General features: G+C 38.1%; 1 protein-coding gene across 2 annotated transcripts in view; it reads right to left on the bottom strand.

Moving 5' to 3' along the window:
• The window catches only part of SARNP (SAP domain containing ribonucleoprotein), a 63,110-nt gene that overhangs the window by 23,632 nt on the left and 18,143 nt on the right, over positions 1 to 21,335 (bottom strand). For both annotated transcript variants that reach the window (XR_188498.3, XM_004466073.5), the window contains exons 5-9: positions 20,197 to 20,248; positions 19,040 to 19,113; positions 18,582 to 18,610; positions 16,097 to 16,122; positions 14,074 to 14,142 (exon numbers count right to left, since the gene is read on the bottom strand). Coding sequence is in view for 1 of the 2 variants with exons in the window: in XM_004466073.5 (XP_004466130.1) it covers positions 14,074 to 14,142; positions 16,097 to 16,122; positions 18,582 to 18,610; positions 19,040 to 19,113; positions 20,197 to 20,248 (250 nt within the window). In the remaining variant the exon portion in view is untranslated. The remainder of the gene's footprint in view (positions 1 to 14,073; positions 14,143 to 16,096; positions 16,123 to 18,581; positions 18,611 to 19,039; positions 19,114 to 20,196; positions 20,249 to 21,335) is intronic.

Genomic DNA, 21,335 nt, shown 5'->3' with positions numbered 1-21,335 from the left:
GGAACAATAGCAAATAGCTTTGGCCAAGTATAAACCAAAATTTAAAAAAAAGGAAAGAAAAGAAATGAAGAATTCTCTAAGGAGCACACCTGTCTAACTGCCTTCCTAGAACTAAAACAGAATTTTCAAATAGTTACAATACAGGAAGAACTTGCCAAAGTAAGATCCAGACATCTCAGGTGTGTGAGGAAGAGGGAGAAAACTAAGTTCATGCATACAAAAGTATTTTTTTCTATATAACTGAAACAGAGGAAGTGGGGGAATATCAATAACATGAGGAAGGAGAGAACAACAGACTGGATTTCTCTTAAGGTTTGTGTGTTTTACTTATTTAGAGGTCCATCCTATAAAGCTGCTCACCTATCTCTGTTCATTTCCAGTTGCTCCTCTTCTTCAACATATAAGGTATGAGCAGGGTAGAGGGAATTTTCTGTCTCCTCTACACCCCAATAAGTTACCCACCTCATTAATACTTTCTAAAATAAAAGTCTAGACACCAAAGTGCTTAAAACAATCTCTTTCTTGATAACACCCCTTCACTGCTAGAAACTTTAAAATTCAATATTTGACATAAACACTAAATGTGGTATACCCTGAAAATAACATTTCTATATCTGTCCTAAAAATCAGCTCTGGGAATGAGAAGGTAAGATTTGGTTAAAATACTATTTTTTGAAAACATGAAAAGAGTAGCAAAGAAAAGAGCAAGGAAGAAAGGGATTAACATTTTCTAGATATTACCAAGGGATCTCAAATGGGGCCTTTGCTCATTTGCAAAAATCACCACCTAGTATCACCATGTAGCATATCCCCCAATTTGATGCCCTGCCTTATTCTCCACCACCATCTCCAAAATGCTACAGGATTTTACCTGACCTACTTCAAGCTCTCAGGCATACTTTTGCTATCCTGGTGAATATGTAAGAAAATTATCTATCATGTAATTATTAAAATTTACTTAAATTGAATCCATATGTATTTTTAAAAATAAAATGTATTACTTTTCCTTATCAGTGCCAGCCCAAAGAACAGTATTATTCAAATATTAGCCTCTCAGGTGGCAGACTTGGCCCAGTGGTTAGGGCATCCGTCTACCACATGGGAGGTCCAAGGTTCAAACCCGGGGCCTCCTTGACCCATGTGCAGCTGGCCCACATGCAGTGCTGATGAGTGCAAGGAGTGCTGTGCCACTCAGGGGTGTCCCCCGCGTAGGGGAGCCACACGAGCAAGGAGTGTGCCCCATAAGGAGGGCCGCCCAGCGTGAAAGAAAGCGCAGCCTGCCCAGGAACGGTGCCACACACACGGAGAGATGACATAAGATGATGCAACAAAAAGAAACACAGATTCCTGTGCCGCTGACAACAACAGAAGCGGACAAAGAGTACGCAGCAAATAGACACAAAGAACAGATAACGGGGGGGGGGGGAAATAAATCTTTAAAAAAAAAAAAAATTAGCCTCTCAGTGTTAAAAGGTATCTTAAGTATCCCTATGCTGCTACAGTTCTCTCATCATGAGAACCCTTTAACACCAAAAAACTAACACCACACCACTTTTTCCCCTTTCATACAGATTTTGAAGGCTGATAGACTTGGATTCAGATAAATTTCACCAGTGAAAAGTCAGGCCAGCTACTGGGCCACCCCAAATTAGACATACAACCAGATATAATGATTCACTGCATGGATTTTAAAAATTATTGAGTCATAAACACACACACACACACACTTTTTTTTTTTTTTTAACTGCCACTCAGGGAACGATCCCACAAAAACTTGGCTGGCAAAAGTAACTGAAGGTATTTAAAAGGAAAATAGACTCAACCAGCATGTGTTTACTCTTGAAGCAAAGACCACAAACTGGAGAACCACAGAAGCATAAAACTTGTTTTTTATCAGTCATCAGTTCTGACATGCTAGAAGAAGGAATGCAAAGACATTAGTGGGAGCAGGGTGTTGAGCAGGGAAGGGAGAAAAGAGAGTGAGTTTTTTAATCCCTATAAACTTTCTTACCTCTGGTTCATTGGGTTCAAACTCAGTGAATGAAATCAGATAGGAAAAAATAAAATTAATAGGTACAAGATTCTAGTGGGGTCAACCAAGTGCCTTAGAGAAGTCTAACCTATCAAAAACGACAAAATATCCAATTTATAGTAAATAGAGCAACGCACCAGCCATGCCCACTGATACAGCATCAAAAATTTCATTTTGCAGTAGAGGGTCAGGGGTTAGTGAGGCTGGAAGTAAATGCAATAAAGTTTCTCCAGGGAGGCCGGGCCCCGGGAGAAAGTTGGAGCAGCAACCTAGGGAGGTAAAAAAAAATCATTTTGCTTCCCCCAATTTTTAAAGTTTTTCCTTTTCAAAGTGCTCAATCTATATTCCTAACATTTTTGTCCCTTTTTTTCCTTAGAGAAGTGTGTCTGAGGATTAGGAGACGTGGGAAGGTAGAAGGAGAAGTTGAGCAAAGGAAAACCTCACTCCCATTTGTCTAGTAAGAATTAGAATATATTTTCAAGAGCACTGGGCAAGAGAGAAAAATTCCATTCTGCCCCTTTGCTCTTCCAAATTCCTATAGTAAAGTGGTTCAACAGCAGTGAATGGCACACATAATGACATCATTGATTGGAACCATAATAGAAGAGAGTGAGAAAAGCGAGTGGGGGAGAAAGTGGGGAGAGAGGGAGGTGAAGATGTATTTGTGTTACAGACAAAAGACAAGTTCTGTTCCTCAGCAGGGACAAATGAAGAACCAGATGACAGGATAAACTGAGGTCAGAGAGTTTCCCCTATTGTTTCCTCTTTAAACAGCTCCTTTACCACTCCCTCAAGGTTTGTTTCATTGGGCGGGTGCATTGAGAGCAGTCTATGTGTTTTCATCTTAAAGGGGAGGAGCAATAAGAGAAGAAAAAAAAGACAGGATTACAAATTATGCCTCTCTTCCCCTCCAAAGTGCCTAACATTTACTTTCAAAATATTATGAATTAGAAGGGGATTTACAGGAATAAATTTTTGATGGGTCCCAAAATGCCACAGTTATCTGAGAAATGCCGAAGACTGTGGGGTTGGGTCTCAGCTCTTCCTAAAATTCACCCTTCTCTAGTATTATTCCCAATTGCTATCTTTACCATACATATAATCCACTTTATTTTTTCTTCCTGGTTAATTCAAGTTAAAGGAATACAATGTTTCAGCTGGGAAGCATTTTTGGGAATACTGATGATCTAGAAGAAAGGAGGGGGGAAATTCTCCCAAAAGCCTTGATCAATGAGATTCAATGAGTAATAAAACCTACATTGAGTTTTTTCTCACCACATTCCTGCAATTTTCTTGGTCCTGTGGGACCCCATGAAAAAAGGAAATGGAGAATTCAGTGTTGCACTTGACATAGGCACCGCTGCAAAGAACCAAACCTACTCAGAAAAGAACCCAAACCTATTCACAGCAGGCTACTTTTCCAACTTACCCTAGGATCCAATTCTTCCTAATACCATCTGTTTCTGTTTTTAATTTGTATTTATATTTTGTAAAAACAGCCTTATATATGCAATATTATCCATATTTGTATTTCACATGTGCTTTCACTGTTATCCACTCCCATGTCACATTTTTTAAAAATTTATTGACGTATATCACTCATGCACAAAAATACTTAAACATACATATAGCAATAGCAGTGAACCCACAAAACAAGCATCCATAACACCATACAGGACTCTCGTACCTCACCACACCAACAATACCTTGCCTTGTTATTAGACATTTTTAACTAATGATTAAAGAGCACTGTCAAAATATACTAACCAAAGTATTTTCTCCCAACCCACCCTATTATCTTTATGTCATTTATATATGAACATACATAAATAAGTGTATAGTAAAAGTTGTCAACTTATAAAGCAAACATGCATAACATCATACAGGGATCCCATACGTCAACTTTCCACCAACACCGTGCATTGTCCTGAGACATCTGTTACAAATTATGAAAGAATATTGTCAAAATCTCACTTATAGTCCTTATCTTACATTTGTTTTATTTTCCCCGCAACCCACCCTATCATTATTTTTTAAATATATTTTTATGACAGAAGTTGTAAACTTACAAAACAATTATGCACATGTGCAGAATTCCCAAGCAACACCCCTCTATCAACACACCACACTGTGGTGGAACATTTGTTAGAGATAATATCATCTGATTGTTACCATATCCATAGTATATATTTGGCCCACATTTTCTATACTGTCCCATTATCAACACAGTACATCTTTGGCATAGAATCAAGAATATTATATTATTATTGCTAACCTCAGTCCATAGGTCATTCCAGTTTATTTTTCCCATGCTTCTCCACATTTCCACCACCCTGCAGTAGTGATGTACATTTGCTCTAGCTAACAAAGGACACTCTTGCATCTGTACCATCAACCACAATTCTCATCCACCTCTTGGTTTACTGTGCTATTCAGTTTCTAGATTATTCCCTAGCATTCTGTAAACTGGCATTTACATCCCTAGACCATCATTTTCAGCCACATACCTATTTATAAACTAGCTGTTACTATGTGTTGCCATCCACTTTCACAGTAAAGCTAATTAAAACTTCTACATACATTAAATATCAGTAGTCCATCTCAGGTCTCCTCTTATCTCCTTTAAGAATCCACCACCTACCACCAGGTCTTGAAGATATTCTCCTACAATTTCTTCTAGAAGCTTTATGGTTCTTGCCTTTATTTTTAGGGTTTTGATCCATTTTGAGTTAATTTTTAGATAAGGTATGAAACAGGGGTCCTCTTTACTTTTTTTGTCTATGGATATCCAGTTCTTTCAGCACCATTTATTCAATGGACTGTTCTGCCCAAGCTGTATGGGTTTGACAGGGGAGTCAAAAATCACTTGACCATACACGTGAGGGTCTGTTTCTGAACCATCAATTTGGTTCTACTGGTCTATGTGTCTGTCTTTATGCCAGTACCATGCTGTTTTCACCAATACTGCTAGGTAATATGATTTAAAGTGTGGAGATGAGAGTTTGCTTTTCCTTTTTAAAATGTTTCTGGCTATTCATGACCCCCTAAACCCTTCCAAATAAATTTGATAATCATGTTTTCAATTTTTTTTTTAAATGCTGGTGGAATTTTTATTGGGATTGCATTGAATCTGTATATCAGTTTGAGCAGAACTGACATCTTAATGATATTTAGTCTCCCAATCCATGAGCATGGAATGTTCTTCCAGTTATTCAGGCCTTTTCTGATTTAACACTGAGTTGCAGTTTTCTGAATACGAGTGCTTTATATTGTTGGTTAAGTTTATTCCTGACTATTTGAGTTTTATCTGTCATATTTTATTTTCACCACTCTCTTGACACTCTATTTACTTTTATTGATATAATCTTCATTTCTAGACTCTCTTCCAGGCCTCTCTTGTCTTTTCTTTTCAGGCTCTAGCACAGCCTTTTTTTATTTCCTGAAAATCCAGTCTCTTGGTTAGAAATTCTCTGTTTCTACTTATCTGTGAATATTCTAAACTCACCCTCATTTTTAAAAGACAATCTTGCTGAATATAAGATTCTTGGCTAGAAGTTTTTCTCCTGTAGTATCTTAAATAAATCATACCGCTGTCTTCTTGCCTCGATATTTTCTGGTGAGAAATCAGCACTTAATTTTACTGGGTATTCCTTACATGTTATGCATTGCTTTTCTCTTGCTGCTCTCAGAATTCTCTTTGTCTTTGGCATCCTATATTCTGAATTAGTTTGTCTCTCGGAATTGTTCCACTCGGATTTTTTCGGATGGGAGTACGTTGTGCTTCTTGGACGTGGATATATATCTCCTTCAATAGGGTTGGGAAATTTTCTACCATCATTTCTTCAAATATTCCTTCTGCCCCCTTTTCCTTCTCTTCTCTTTCTGGAATATCCACGACATATATGTTTACATGTCTTTTGCTGTCTTTAGTTCCCTGAGACCTTGCTGTATTTTTTCCATTCTTTTCTTCATCTGTTCTTTTGTATGTTCATTTTCAGAGGCCATTTCTTCAAGGTCGCCAATCCTTTCTTCTGCCTTCTCAAATGTACTATATGATTTCAATGTTTTTAAAATTTCATTTATTGCACCTTTCATTCCCATAAGATCTGCTATTTTTCTATGTATGCTTTCAAATTCTTCTTTGTGCTCATCCAGTGTCTTAAATCCTTAGTCTCTTTAGCCATTTCATTGAATTAAGGAGATTTGTTTGAACATCTATGATTAGTTCTCTCAACTCCTTTATGTCATCTGGAAGCTTGTCTTGTTCCTTTAACTGGGCCATATCTTCTTCTTTCTTGGTGTAGATTATAATTTTTTGTTGGTGTCTTGGCATTTGGCTTACTAGAGTATTTATTCTGGGTGAAGTTTTTCTCTTTAATTGAGGGCTTCCTGCCCTTTCTCCCTTGCTGGTTGTACAGTAGAAGCCAAGGATGTAATGGGTGCTATAAGCTGTGGAGGCTCAAGCTGTCCTCATTGCCCCATGGACCAATGACGCTTCTCCCAACTTTCTCCTTTGCCAGGGGTAGGGAGAGTCACAGCTGTGGAATAATCCAAGTCATGCAGGTCTAGACTGTAATTGCCCAGAAAGACTGATGAAGCCTCATGCCCCTTTCTCTCCTGTCTGGGGTAGGGATGGAGTTGCAGATGTGGGCAACAATCTATGCAGTGTGGGTCCAAGATGACCATAGTTGCCCTGATAGACCTCCAATTGTTCAGTCTGTGCCAGTCAAATGTACCTGCAGCTACCTGGATGGGCTGTTACAAGGTCCACCAGCCTCCTCCCTGCCAGAGGTGCAGCTGGAGCCTAGGCTAAGGCTGTAGGTTCGATCTGGGTGAAAGAAAATGGTTCCTACTGTCACTGTGATTTTCGGTCAGCAAGGCTTCCCCTCATGCTGGGGGCAGAGTCAAAATGGTGGCTACCAGCCTCTTTCCGACTTGGACAGGTTCAAACTTGAGCTATTCTTAACTTAGGGTTATACTTTAGCCAGCAGAATTTACTAATCAGTAGCTGAAATCGGTGCCAGTCATCTCTTCCTCTCCCGTTTTTGGGAAATGGAGCTTCAAATTCGAGCCCCAGAATAGCTCCTGGGGTGGCTTATGCTGCCAAAGCAGGATAACCATCTGCCTCTGCTGCTTTGCCGGTAATTTCCCAGAGAGGCTGGTGCGGGCCCCCCAGCTTCTTCCCTGCTGGGGCTTATGCTAGAGTCACAATCTGACCTGGATGGAAAGAAGCCAGTCCCTACCAGAACTGTGATTTTCAATCCACACCACTTCCTCTTGTGCCAGACGCAGAGTTAATATGGCAGCTACTGGCCTCTTTCTGACTTCGACAAGTTCAAACTTGAGCTATTCTTAGGATTATACTTGAGCCCACCGAATTTACTCATCATTAGCTGAAGTTGGTGTCCAACCATTTCCTCCTCCCCCGTTTTTGGGAAGTGGAACTTTTAATTCCAGCAGCGGAACATCTTCCAAGGCAGCTTGTGCCTCCAGTGGAGATGGGCACTGGCCTCCATGACATGGAGTGCTCTACTTAAAAAACTTCTCTGCAGATGGGCAGTTTCCTCCTTCCATTCCTTCAAGGATATTGCAGGATGCTCTTCTGGTCTCCTGGAGCCCCCAAACAGGTGCTTTAACTAGCTCCAGATAGCTCTGGGTGTTTACTATCTACCCTGTAGCAGGAGCTGACTCCAGGAGTGCCTTACCCTGCCACCATCTTGCTGGTTGTCCCATGTTACATTTTTAAGTTTTCCTTCTAGTACTGTACATGACCTTAGGCTTAACCTTTCAACCACTGTCATATCCACATAATAGCTCTGCTAGTTCCAAACACTATGATGTGCTTTCACTATTTCTATTCATTTCCAAAGATTTACAAACAATCTTTTTACCAGTGCTGCACAGATTAACCCTCAGCTTTCCAATCTCTATTCTCATTCTATTTCCTGGTAACCTATATTCTAATTATTAACTCCATGAGTTTACATAATATATTTAGTTCATAATAGCGCAATCATACTGTATTTGTCCTTTTGGCTTTGTATGTCCTTTTGTATTTGTCCTGGCTTGCTTCACTCAAAGTAACATCTTCCAGATTCATCCATGTTATCTAATGCTTCACAACTTCATTTCTTACAGCTGCATAAATTTCTATCACATGTATACACCACGATTTGTTTATCCATTTATTGGTTGATGGACATCTGGGTTGTTTCCAACTTTTGGCAACTGTGAATAATACTGCTATGAACACTGGTGTGCAGATGTCTATTTATGCCACTGACCTCAGTTCTTCTACCACCATCTGTTTTTAAAATATTCTATCAATTTCCTCACCATAGCTTATGGTTCTTTGGTTTTTGCAGTTTCATGACGGAAATGTCCTATGTATGGCACCACAGTTCTTCCTTTGGAAAAGGCTGATACACCCATATACCACCTCTCAAACAAATCCCAAAACAGACCCTGTGAAAAGGCCGGTGACCAACTTCTAAATCTATAGTATGAATTTATTCCTTTATGCTGCACATCCCAATGGCTCACCTCTACACCAAAACCCAGCACTGAAGGGGAGGAAGAAACAAAAAAACAAATAATTCTTCATCTATTTCAGATGCTGGAAAAGAATCTAGTAGTTGGAAGACAATGGGCCCTTCTGTTGCTTAGAAGTGACTCTCTGTCCAGGTATCTCTGATATTTCAGCACATTTTAGTGAATAGCTCCTCAAAAAACAAGGCAGAACCTCTGTCTCATTTCTGAAGCAGTTTACCCCCAACCAATAGCGAGCAAAACTATTTCATTAAATGAAATACTTATGAAAATAATCACTGTATCTACCAGTCTCCACCAACAAGAAGATCAACAGTGACATTTAGTTTGTTTTCAACCTTTTTATATTCTGACACAGTGTAACAGATTGTAATCATCAGGGAAGAAAACTGACAGAAGTCACAAGAAAACCAGAGTATTTCAAACAGGTGAAAAGCATCCTTCAGGACAACTCTTTAATTAGGACAGTTACCTATATTGCAACCTAAAAGTAGACAAAATGCAGTAATATTCTGAAAGAGACATAAGGAAGATATACTAAGGTCAGTAAGGATATAAGAAACCTATGTTTTCTACTACTAATCAATAAAAAAGAAACAGAATCATGTACTCCTCACATTCCCCAAGAGAGAGAACAACATCAACCAGACCAGTTTTCTGTTTAGAGTCTGGCCTTTCTGTTGCTTTTTAATATTCACCTAGTTGGATTTCTTGTAAGAACCTCAAGTATTATTTCACCTTCTCAAATGTTCCCATGTTTGAAAAAACACAACCATGATATATTAACTGAGCTGGCTTTCCATCTTTATTCCTTCTATCTCCAACTTTCAGAGATAAGTTTTTTATGTGCCAGGCTAAGTCCCGTTCTTCACCAATGAGTGGCCCAAACATTTCTTCTCTTAGGAAGCACGGAGAACTAACTTACAGAAACAAACAGCTGCTCAAGCACAAGACTAAAAACCTGGTGACTGATCAATCAGAACCAACCAGACAGAGGTTATCTATCTGGGTTTTGTATTGTTTGAGGGGATTGGAGGTTGCTCAGCCCATAGTCACCATAAGGTGTATGTGAGAAAAGGCATGCCATTCTATCTTCAAATAGTCTAAAGAGTTAGAGGGGGCAATTTACAGCCTCTTGTATAAAAAATGTCTATAAATGCCAATGCCATTCTTTGCTCTGTCACGTTCCATTACCCTAAACCAAGAGGATTGTATTCACTGAGACTTCAGCTGGAAACATGACCGGACAGGCTTTTATTGAGTGGGGTTCAGGGGGAAGAGATGGGGGGGAAGAGGGGAAGCAGGTTTAAGTTTCTATGTAATGCTCAATGTGTATAGTATACTAATGGAGATGAAAACTGAAATATATGGGCAGTCATGCAAAAGTCAGCCCAGGAAGAAGAGCAGAAACTTAGTTTCCTCAAATTTGTAATATGTTCAAGCTGTAAATCCGAAAGATGACAAGATAATCAGATTGAAACAGCTAAAAAAATTTTTTTTTCAGTCAAACACTACTACAGATCCATGGCTCAATTGCTCTCACACACTCTGTCCCGATATTCATATACAATACTCTACAGCAGAGTTCACTGATGAGAAATCAGTAAGCAATCAGGGCCTTAAGTTGGATCAAGAATACACAAGGCCTTTGCAATGGCGAGGACAGTTTCTCACTGGCCTTCTAGGATACTAGGATAGAAAAAAGGCATCATCTCCACACCACCTACTAACCCTTCACTATTTTTTCCATACCTACCTGAATGAGATCTGTGTCTAGAAAAACGTAAAGCTTAAAGTCAGGTGGCCTAATTTTACAAGAGAATGCTACATTAGAACTCAGGACCCTAAGATAAACAGGACAGAAGAGTACTGTAGCAGTTTGATATGGTTATGAATTTCAAAAATAGATATTGGATTATGTTTGTAATCTGGTCTGTACCTGGGAGTGACTGAATTATGATTAGGGCTTTGATTGGGCCATGTCATTAGGGCACTGATAAAAGGCATGGCAAAGGACAGAGTTGGGGGTTCTTAATGTTGGAGTTTGATGCTTAAGTCTTAAGCGGGAGCCCTGGGGAAAGGGACAGAGTCGTTTGCCTAGAGAGCCTCATAGTCTACAGCTGACCTTGTGGAGAAAACAGAGGAGCTGAGCCAAGAGGAACCCTCACAAACATCGGCAGCCATCTTGCTCCAACAAGTGAAAACAGACTTTGGTGACGGAAGTAACTTATGCTTTATGGCCTGGTATCTGTAAGCTCCTATCCCAAATAAATACCCTTTATAAAAACCAACCAATTTCTGGTATTTTCCATCAGCACCCTTTTGGCTGACTACTACAAGCACTGATCAAGCTGTCTGATAAACACAAACTCAATCATGTCACTAACTTTGGCCAACCAAACAAATACGAGGTAGCAACTCATCTCTGGTGATAGAGGACAGTAATGCACAACACTCTGAAACAGGTAACTCTCACCAGAGAATGTAACCAGCTGTGATTTCAGGATTTGGAACTAAAACACTGCTAGACTCTCCAAGTTACTTGAAAAACTTTTCTGATTTCTTATTTCCTTTCTTCCAACTTCTCTCCTTCCATAGATTCACTCTGAAACTGCCTGTGTTTTCTATAAATACTAAAAATTCTGGGCTAGAGAAACAGTGGTCCAAACATGAGGTCTGCTAAAGTATTTCTATGCCACTTCCAAGTATGAAAGCAGTGTGGGAGACATAATCTAGACCTGAGTTGTCCAATATGGTAGCCACATGTGGCTATTTAAATTCAAATTAATGAAAAATTCAGTTCCTTAGTCACACTAGCTAAATTTCAAATGATCAAGAACCACATGACTAACAACTACTCTATTAGACAACATATTATTCTATAGAAAAAGATCCTATTGAATATTTGCCATCATCACAAAAAGTTCTATTGGACAGCACTAGTCTAGACAGCAAAACATCAGCATTTCTGGAGCACTTTCATGGTTTATGGGAGCAAACTGGAACAAACTTAAAATTAGGATAGTTCTAAAAATTTAACATCAACATAATTGGGGTCTACAGTCAAAGAGGAGATCTCGAAAGTCACAATCCTTCAAGTAAAGTGGTCCCTGGAAGACACAATAGACTCTAGTGTAGGGGTACTCAAAATATGGTCTGCCTCCAGGTGCTGATCCCCAAACTGTTTTTTACCAGTCTACATGAAGTTAAGAAATTGTGTTTATCTGTGTGGAGCTGGCCCATGCGCAGTGCTGATGCGCGCAAGGAGTGCCGTGCCACCCAGGGGTGTCCCCCGCGTAGGGGAGCCCCACGCGCAATGAGTGCGCCCGTGAGGAGAGCCGCCCAGCGCAAAAGAGAGTGCAGCCTGCCCAGGAATGGTGCCGCACACACTTCCCGTGCCGTGCTGCTGACGACAACAGAAGCGGACAAAGAAACAAGATGAAGCAAAATAGACACAGAGAACAGACAACTGGGGGGGGGGGAATTAATTAAATAAACAAATCTTAAAAAAAAAAAAAAAGAAACCGTGTTTAGAAACTTTCAGAACAATTTAACACTGCTGTGAATTTTTATTGTACTTTACAAAAGTATCAGTCTGCAACTAATTGGAAATTAAAAAAGGAAGTCTTTTGCCAAGGTAATTTTTGAAAAGCACTACTCTAGAATATATATATAGTACTATAAATACCAGTTAACAATAAATTATTAAAGAATGGAGCTCAAAGTCAAGAGTACTCTTTGCCAACCACCATAACTGATAACTCTTCAGAGAGATAAAATTAGAATTAAAAAGAAATCTTATCAAGGATCAACTGAAACAGAGAAGTTGATTGACTCAATTCCAGTCACAAAGACAGTTTACTGACATAGCTTAACTTAAAAAAGGAAGAAAGCTAACATTTATTGAGGGTCACTATGCCAGTAACTTCAAATATATAATTATTTACTCTTCACAAGAATGGTGTTAGGTGACTCACAGTTTTACAGATGATGTTCAAAGAAGTTTAATAATTTGCTCAAGGTCATAAAGTTAAAAAATCTCTCCTGCTTTCCTAAACCTCCTATTGACTAAAAATGAAAACAGGTCAAATATAAAGGAAAATTCTAGGGAAGGGAAGAGAAGGGGCTGATACCTAGGCAATAAAATGCTGTAAAAATAACTCAGGTAGACAGAATAGTGGGATGGACAAATTCCTCTCAGGAATGTATACATAGGAGCTGAGTAGTAAGAGATAGAATGATCAGAAACACAAATATACACACCACTCCGTGGAAAACGGAGTAAAGTTACAGCTCGAATCCTTGGACACCTAGCCCTCATATACAAAAGAAAGAGATAGATGAGAACTGGGGCCATAAATTCAAGGCACCTTTCTCCTTAGTTATCCAGCACAACATAAATGACTTGGTTCATAATAATTCTTCCCAATTAAGTTGCATGAGTTTAAGATGCATATATTCTGCCTATCTCTCAATTCATACCTTTTTCTTATTTCATAGAAACCAACAAGAATTTTCCCTGAAGCACCTGTGGTCTCAACATCACACTGGGTACACAGACCTGATGATACTTTTGGTAAACATCAAAAATGTTACCTAGGGCAGCAGATGTGGCTCAAGCAGTTGGGCGCCCACCTACTACATGGGAGGTCCTGGGTTCAGTTCCCGGTGCCTCCTAAAATGAACACAGAGAACAGCGAGCACAAACAACAGGCGGGGTGGGGTTGGGGTGAGGGAATAAATAAATAAAATAAATTTACCTAAAGGGAAGGAAGATGGAGTACAGTTATGTGCAAAGTTATGTGTCCTATAGGGGTACACATCAAGTGTGTACTTTTTTTGTGTTCAGGTTTTTTCCTACACAAACGTGTAACTATGTCCGGTAGGTACCTTCCAAGGGTTTTCCAGAGCTAAATGCTTCCAGACTAAAGTAGGAAATAATGATTTTTATTAAAATGATCCTTTTTTCTATGTCTGCAACAGTCCTGTCTTAATCTTACCACCACTTCAAATAACAAGGAAACACAGTGTCTCCTTATTCTCATAGAATAAAGGTTAATAGGCTACCTGATCTAGACAAACAAGAAGAGAATCAGAAAGAATGAAAGATTTCCTCATTTTTGTTCCACAGCACCTCAAAATTCTGTTTCTAGGCACCTCTGACTTAAAGACAGGACTATCTTCTCATTATTTAATTCCCATTATACCTATATCAGAAGTCAAAGCAGATATAACAAACTTCAGCATTACTGAACTCAACATTTTATCTGAAAGAAATACAGAACATGTTCAAATTTGCAAACGACAACCTGTGAACAAAAATAATTAGCTTGTGAAAAATTTCTGTAATGTAATCAATAGTCAGTGAAGAGATGAGACTCAAATGATTGTGTGAAATGAAGTACCAAGTAGCCAGCTAATTATTTTCAGGGGAGACCTTTCAGCCTCTGTAGCTCCCAAGCTGCTCTAATGTTCCATCCAATGTACCTTACCTTTCTGGAGATTGAAGAGACATTCAAACCAAATCTTTGAGCTCTCTCCTTTAGTTTATCCATGTTAACCTACAAAAAGGAGTGATTGAAGTGATGAATGCAAAAATATGTGATTGCACTAAACATACTGATTGTACACTTTGGATGGATTTATGCTTTATTAATATGTATCAATAAAATTATAAAAAATATATAAAAGGGGGAAACGGACTTTGGCCCAGTGGTTAGGGCGTCCGTCTACCATATGGGAGGTCTGCGGTTCAAACCCTGGGCCTCCTTAACCCATGTGGAGCTGGCCATGCGCAGCGCTGATGCGCGCAAGGAGTGCCGTGCCACGCAAGGGTGTCCCCCGCGCGGGGGAGCCCCACGCGCAAGGAGTGCGCCCGTGAGGAAAGCCGCCCAGCGTGAAAAGAAAGAGCAGCCTGCCTGCCGAGGAATGGCGCCGCCCACACTTCCCGTGCCGCTGACGACAACAGAAGCGGACAAAGAAACAAGACACAGCAAATAGACACCAAGAACAGACAACCAGGGGAGGGGGGGAAATTAAATAAATAAAATAAATCTTAAAAAAAAAAAAATATATATATATATATATATATAAAAGGTATTACATATTGTTTGACTCCATCTATACAAAATATAAATAAATAAGGGTGATAAAAACAGAATGGCATCAATGTACAGCAGGGAGATGACAGATTGAGAGGTAATTATTAATGAGTAGTGTTTGTCTTTGTCTTTCTGGTTTTATTATTATTATTATTGGAGTAACAAAAAAAAAGCTCTAAAATTTATTGAAGTGATGAATAAACTCTGTAATTACACCAAATACCATTGATTGTACATGTAGGAGGGATCTTAGGCTCAGTTTAAGTATGTATCCATAAAACTGATTTAAAACAAAACCAAAAACAAAACAAAACAAACAAAAACCATAGGAAAGAAACATATATTTTAAAAAATCAAAACAAAAAATATAGAAGGCAAAAAATATAGAAGGCAGAAAAGCTAAGTGATCAAGTAAGACTCCTAATCAAAGGTACCTTATGTGCTAAACTACGAAACTAAGCAGCACACATACACCCTGCTAATTATTAAAAGGCCTGTTCCAGAATGCAGTGAAAGTCAGTCCTGCTTCCTTCATTCATCAAAGGTGGCAAGAGCCTAAGCAGGGTTTAAGATCAAAGAGGCCAAACACTGCTTGAAAAAGCAAACATATGTCTGAATCATCACCTCCAAACAAGTCCATCATTCACAGTCCAAAAACCATTCACTCTTATACATAGTCTCTACAAGTAGTTCTAGAATAATCTTAATTCTTTCTATATCCCAGAAACTAGCACTGCAGCTTTTCTTTCTTCATAAGACAACTCTATTACTACCAAACTTAATTGTTTTCCCTCCTCTTTCTTGGAATCTTTGGTTTAAAGGACTTCTCACAAGGATGTCAGGGACATTTTTATTAATATTCACATTCACTTAAAATACTGAATAACACCAAGAGCAAGATTCATAAAGCTGAATGTATTTCACTTCAGCATTTGTGCCCCATTTCTAACTACACAAACTAGTCACAATGGCTCAGAAGGCATCCAAATCTACTTATCTTTACTCTGACTTTAAATGTAATGTGTAGGGTTTTCAAAACAACAGCATATACAAATAAATCTCATATATTTTTCCCCAGACTCTCCAATGCTAATTTAAGAATTAGACATTATCCAAAATCATTAGACAAGATCTAAAACACCAGAACCATAAAACAAAGAGTTATATGGATTGGCCTCTGGCTAACAAACTCTATTCATCTTTTCAAGAAGAGATGTCCACAGTGACTTGGACGATGTGACAATTTTCCTGAGTTCTCAATACCTATTAAGGACATTTATTTTTTATTTTTCTTCTTTTTTTTAAAGGACATTTAATAGTGAACCGAAAATGAAGAGAAGGAGGCATCTCTAACGTTAAAACTAACTGTACAGAGCTATGGTCTGGTTCTGCAAAGTATAAAAAGATTTCTTACCATAGGTTTGGTGTCAGATGACAGACCTAAGGAAGCAAATAAAAAAAGTTTTAAATATTTTTAAAAGCGAGAAAGGAAGCTAACCACCTTCAAATCAAATTAGACAGCAAATAAATAGTATATAGGACAAATGTCCTTTATTCTATAATGAGAAAGAAAAGGCAGAATCTGTATCTACATATCATAACTGTATTCACTGCATTTAGGAATGTGAAATGGAACAGCCAATTTGGAAAACAGTTTGGGAGTTCCTCAAAAAGCTAAGCATACAGTTACCATATGACCCAGCAATTCCACTCCCAGGTATATACCCGAGAAAAATGAAAATCATCAACACAAAAACTTGTACATGAATATTCACAAAAGTTTATTCATATTAGAAGTGAAAATAACCCAATGTCTATCAACTCATGAATGGACAAATAAAATTAGGTTAAATCCATACAATGGCTACTATTCAGCAATAAAAAGGACTGAAGTACTGATACAGGCTACAATATGAAAGAACCTTGAAAACATTATGCTAAGTGAAAGAAGCCAGTGTACAAAAGACCAGATATTGTATGATTCCATTTATATGAAATATCCAAAATAGGCAAATTCATAGAAAAAGAAAAAGATTAGTTAGTGGTTGTTTATGGCTGGGAAAAAAGGGGGAATGGGGAATAACTGCTAATGAACACAAGGTTTCTTTTTTTTTTTTTAAGATTTATTTATTTATTTAATCCCCCCCCCTCCCCTGGTTGTTTGTTCTCTGTCTTTTTGCTGCGTCTTGTTTCTTTGTCAGCTTCTGTTGTCATCAGCGGTATGGGAAGTGTGGGCGGCGCCATTCCTGGGCAGGCTGCACTTTCTTTCGCGCTGGGTGGCTCTCCTTATGGGGCGCACTCCTTGCGCGTGAGGCTCCCCTACACGGGAGACACCCCTGCATGGCAGGGCACTCCTTGCGCACCTCAGCACTGCGCATGGGCCAGCTCCACACGGGTCAAGGAGGCCGGGGGTTTGAACCGCAGACCTTCCATGTGGTAGACGGACGCCTTAACCACTGGGCCAAGTCCGTTTCCCACAAGGTTTCTTATTTGGCCATGATAACTGTTCTAAAATAAGACTGTGGTGATGTTTGCACTACTGTGGAAATACACCAAAACCTAATGAACTGCCTATTTTAAATGAATGAATTGTATGGTATATAAATGTTTCCAAATTGTATTCTTTTTAGAGCTAATCTGTAGTTCTAAAATGTCAGAATTATGATTAACACTGCAATGTCATCTAAACATTATTTTATTGATCAAGTTGCCTTTTCAGACCAAGCAACAGTATTAGCTTTTACCCTTCCTCTAAATAGCAGCACCAAGTATCTATGATCATTTTTGTTGTACCTTCACCAATTCTATTAATATTATGTCTCTTGATACAACCAAGAGCCAGAAAGTATTTTGTTTCTAAAATACTTGCTGAAAGTACTAAGAATTTTGTTAGTCTTTTTAAAAGCACAACAAAACACTATGACAGAACTTTCGGGGGACATTTTCTTACCACACTTAAAACTACTCATAGATGACTGGGAAATCTGTTATCACTTTATTAAGAGGCTACATCTAAATTTTAAGTCCCTGAGAACAGGGATATGTTCTTTAAAAACAAACAAAACAAAAAACAAAACAAAAAAACAAAACACCTTTTCTCCTAATTTACTACAAAAATAACACATTCATTGCAAAAATATCAAAAACATGGACAAGCAAAAAGAAGTCACTAAAAATTCCACCAATCAGAGATTAAAAAGTTGGTATATAGCCTACTGCTTCTTCCTATCCATATATGCCTTTTTCTATTACTAAAATGGAAACACACTATTAATATGATTTTGTAACTTGCTTTTTTTACTTAAAATTTTCCGACAAATATGCCTCAATATCATTTTTAACATCTGCACAATCTTCCACTATAGTGTGGTACACATTTATTTAACCAATTCTTTATTGTGTATTTGGTTGTTTCTAGTTATTGATCACTACACCAATGCTGTGATAATCCTTGTAGCTAAGTCTTTAAGTAAGCACACCTAAGAATTATTTCCTTAAGATAAATTCCTAGAAGTAAAACTACAAGGTAGAAGATATTCTCTTTTTCCTTTTACCACTCAATCTAGCCAGTATAATACTGGATGGGTACACAATAATTACATGCTGATATGAGACCACATGAAAAGTGTACAAGAAAGGTATTAGAAACTTCTCTGAAGATGTCCAAGAAAAGACAAATACTGGCACTTTCTTCTATCCTCTCATAACTTCAGCACCTTCTCCTCTTATTTGCCCAGGAATACTTAAGTATGGGTTTCCCCAAAGCAAAGAGATGAATGTTATAACCTCTTAAGATCTAAAGTTAAAAAGCAGACCCTAATTTGGAGAAATGAAACATGTTGTACAACAAAAGTAAGACTATAAAGAAAACTTTCTCAGAAGAATCTCTGTACTCTTACCTTTTGTTGGAACTGAAGAAATGCCAAACCTGGAGAAAGAAAAACAAGCTAAATTTTAGGAAGCTATTCACACTCCTGGTTGTCTGTCTCCGTGTCAAGTGTACATATGGCACTTCTCACTTGTGATCTCAAGCCTTGCAATCATTAGCTAATTCTAACAACCTCATGAAAGAGATTCAGTTTACTCTTCTTCTCACAATGAGTCCAGAAATAAACTAAAAGGGAGCCTTATCAGAAATAGGACTTTTACCTGTGACAAAAACGGTGCTCTATCATAAACCACAATCAATAGCTACTACATGCAAATCAGCAGAGATGTCCTAAATAACGCAAGAAAGTGGTCACTTCCTTTGAGCAAGGCCTCTATTCTACTTAAAATCAATAGTTAGATCTAAACCTAAGATCAGAATACCTTGCCCTCATATCATCACTATCTCATATCCAAAAGGCATACTTACCTGGCTGCCCGGGCAGCTTTTTTACTCTCTAAGCTCACAGGTACATTGAATCGTTCAGCTCTCTTCTGCATTCTCTAAGGGATAACAGATAAAAGAAAGGGAAGAAAAAAATTCAATTTTTGGTTTGCTTCTTTTAAGGGAAAAAATGTTTACAGATGGATATCTTTAGAACACCTGGAGTAATTTCTTAAGGTCAAAACCAAGAATAATGACAACCCTAAAGGATATCAATTTGTATGAATCCTAGGGTTTAACTCAACAGCTCTTTCCAGAAAACAGACATTATACCCACGCCTTCAAAAACAATACATTAGGGAACACCTAATGTAAACTATAGACTATAGATAGTAGTAATATTTGGATGTACTTTTATCAATTATAACAAATGTTCCACACCAATGCAAGAAGTTGGTGGAGGAGTGGTGTATAGGAATCCTGTAAATTATGCATGACTATTTTGTAAACCTATAACTTCTATAAATAATTTTTAAAAAATTTAAATGTTAAAAAAAAAAAAGGAATAAAATAAAATCTACATTCTGCATGAAGCCAACAAAATAAAAGCTATGTTTGCTTGACCTTTGAAAGGGATCAAAAGAACAGCTTGGTTCCAACACTAGTGGTACTCTTTTAATTCTGAAATGAGAGAGTGTTGTGCTGTTATTCTAAAAGGGTTTAATAATTCTCTAACTTAAGAGTACAAAATAAAACATAAGATCTTGACTAGAACCTAGTTTCAGAGACCTTAGAGAAAGAATCTAGAGAAATTGGAATCTCATCTGCTAGTAATAGCAACTTGAAAGTGATATCTTTCCTTGTTACTTTTTAACTCTTCTAAGGCACAGTCCTCTCAAACTCTAGGTTTCTAAATATCTTAAGAGAAAGTTATCATTAAGACCATAGTATTACATATAAAAAGACTAAGGCTTCAAAGGTGGCTAACCACTATGCTGGCCCAAATATTTTCCACAAGTGTAGCTGGTAGATAGCAACAGAGAAACACAGCAACACCAAAATCTGAAATACTAATTTTCTGCCTATGAGTAAAAACTTAAAAATGATTATGTAGATAGAATAAAGGGTAAGAAACAGAGAGATAAATGTAAAGACTGCTTTTCTATTAGGGAGCAGATATTTAATAGAAGGCATACACCTACCTCAGTTTGTGGTATTTCAGATGTAATTTTTACCACTTTCTTCTCTGCTGACCTAAAAATGAAAAGATTCCTAAAAATCAGAAAATTGATATTCTAAACCAAAACCTTAGGGCTGTGTAAGAATTCACTTGAATCATGTCCTCTGCCCTCTTATCTCTCTACCACCCCTTAACCTAAAAAACATGAAATCCATTAGAACTTTGGTTCCTTGAACTGTCATCTACTGAGAAGAAAGAGTTCAACCAATGAAGTTACGTTACCTAAAGTAGAAGACAAAAATCAGGAAAGAAGTCTGGTTAAATATATTAGGCTGAAGGGAAACACTCAAATGACACTGGAAAACTGGAAAACATTTCATTTGCTTTTAGGAACTTTTAATTTACTTCTAGACTATTGACTGTTTCTCCAATCCTCATTTAAATACCAGCTCTCAATTTTCATCTCAACAATTAAGGAGTACTCTACAGGTCCTGGTTTCCGTCTTTTACAAATCCCTTATTTCTCCCATGGGGCCTGTGCTCCAGCTGGAATAGTCAAAGTGGGACAAATAAAAATGCCAAAGGGGATGAGAAGAAAAAAGGCTAAGGGGAGTTTGAGTTAGAAAAACATGGCAAGTTACTGGTCAAAAGGTTTAAGAGAAAACAAAAGAAGGGGGAACATAGGGGTGGGAGACAAAGTTCGGAAGTATCCAGGATAAATGGAAGGGCATTAACCCTCCACCAAACAACTCCCATAAAACCATGGGTCATAACCAGTCTCATTAAGGTCCCTCATTTAGAGACAGAGGAGGCTTTTGTTCCAATATCCCGGACACTTTTCCCATTTGATGCCCTGAAAGGTAGTAATGGTTTAATGACATTTTCAGAGGAAGCAATTCTGGAACAGAACTTTCTCCTCTATCCTTTTGTTGGCGGTCCCAGGAATGAGAAACAAGTGATGGGTGCCCCCTGCTGACCACAACTTAATCCTACAATACTTGGTTGCCTAAGGTGAAAGAAATCAAACTAGTAACAATTATACATTACTGGATACTCTCAAGCCAAAAATGAAGCAAGGGGATCTCCTTCTGAATATTCCAAGAACCTAAATAAGTCCTGGATATTTTAGTTTTAAGAAATTTATAAAATTTTCCCATTTCC

Source organism: Dasypus novemcinctus, chromosome 12 (genome assembly GCF_030445035.2).
Source record: "Dasypus novemcinctus isolate mDasNov1 chromosome 12, mDasNov1.1.hap2, whole genome shotgun sequence".
NCBI lineage: Eukaryota > Metazoa > Chordata > Mammalia > Cingulata > Dasypodidae > Dasypus > Dasypus novemcinctus.
The sequence above is the reverse complement of the archived record's forward strand: the minus strand, read 5'-3'. Positions and strand labels throughout refer to the sequence as shown.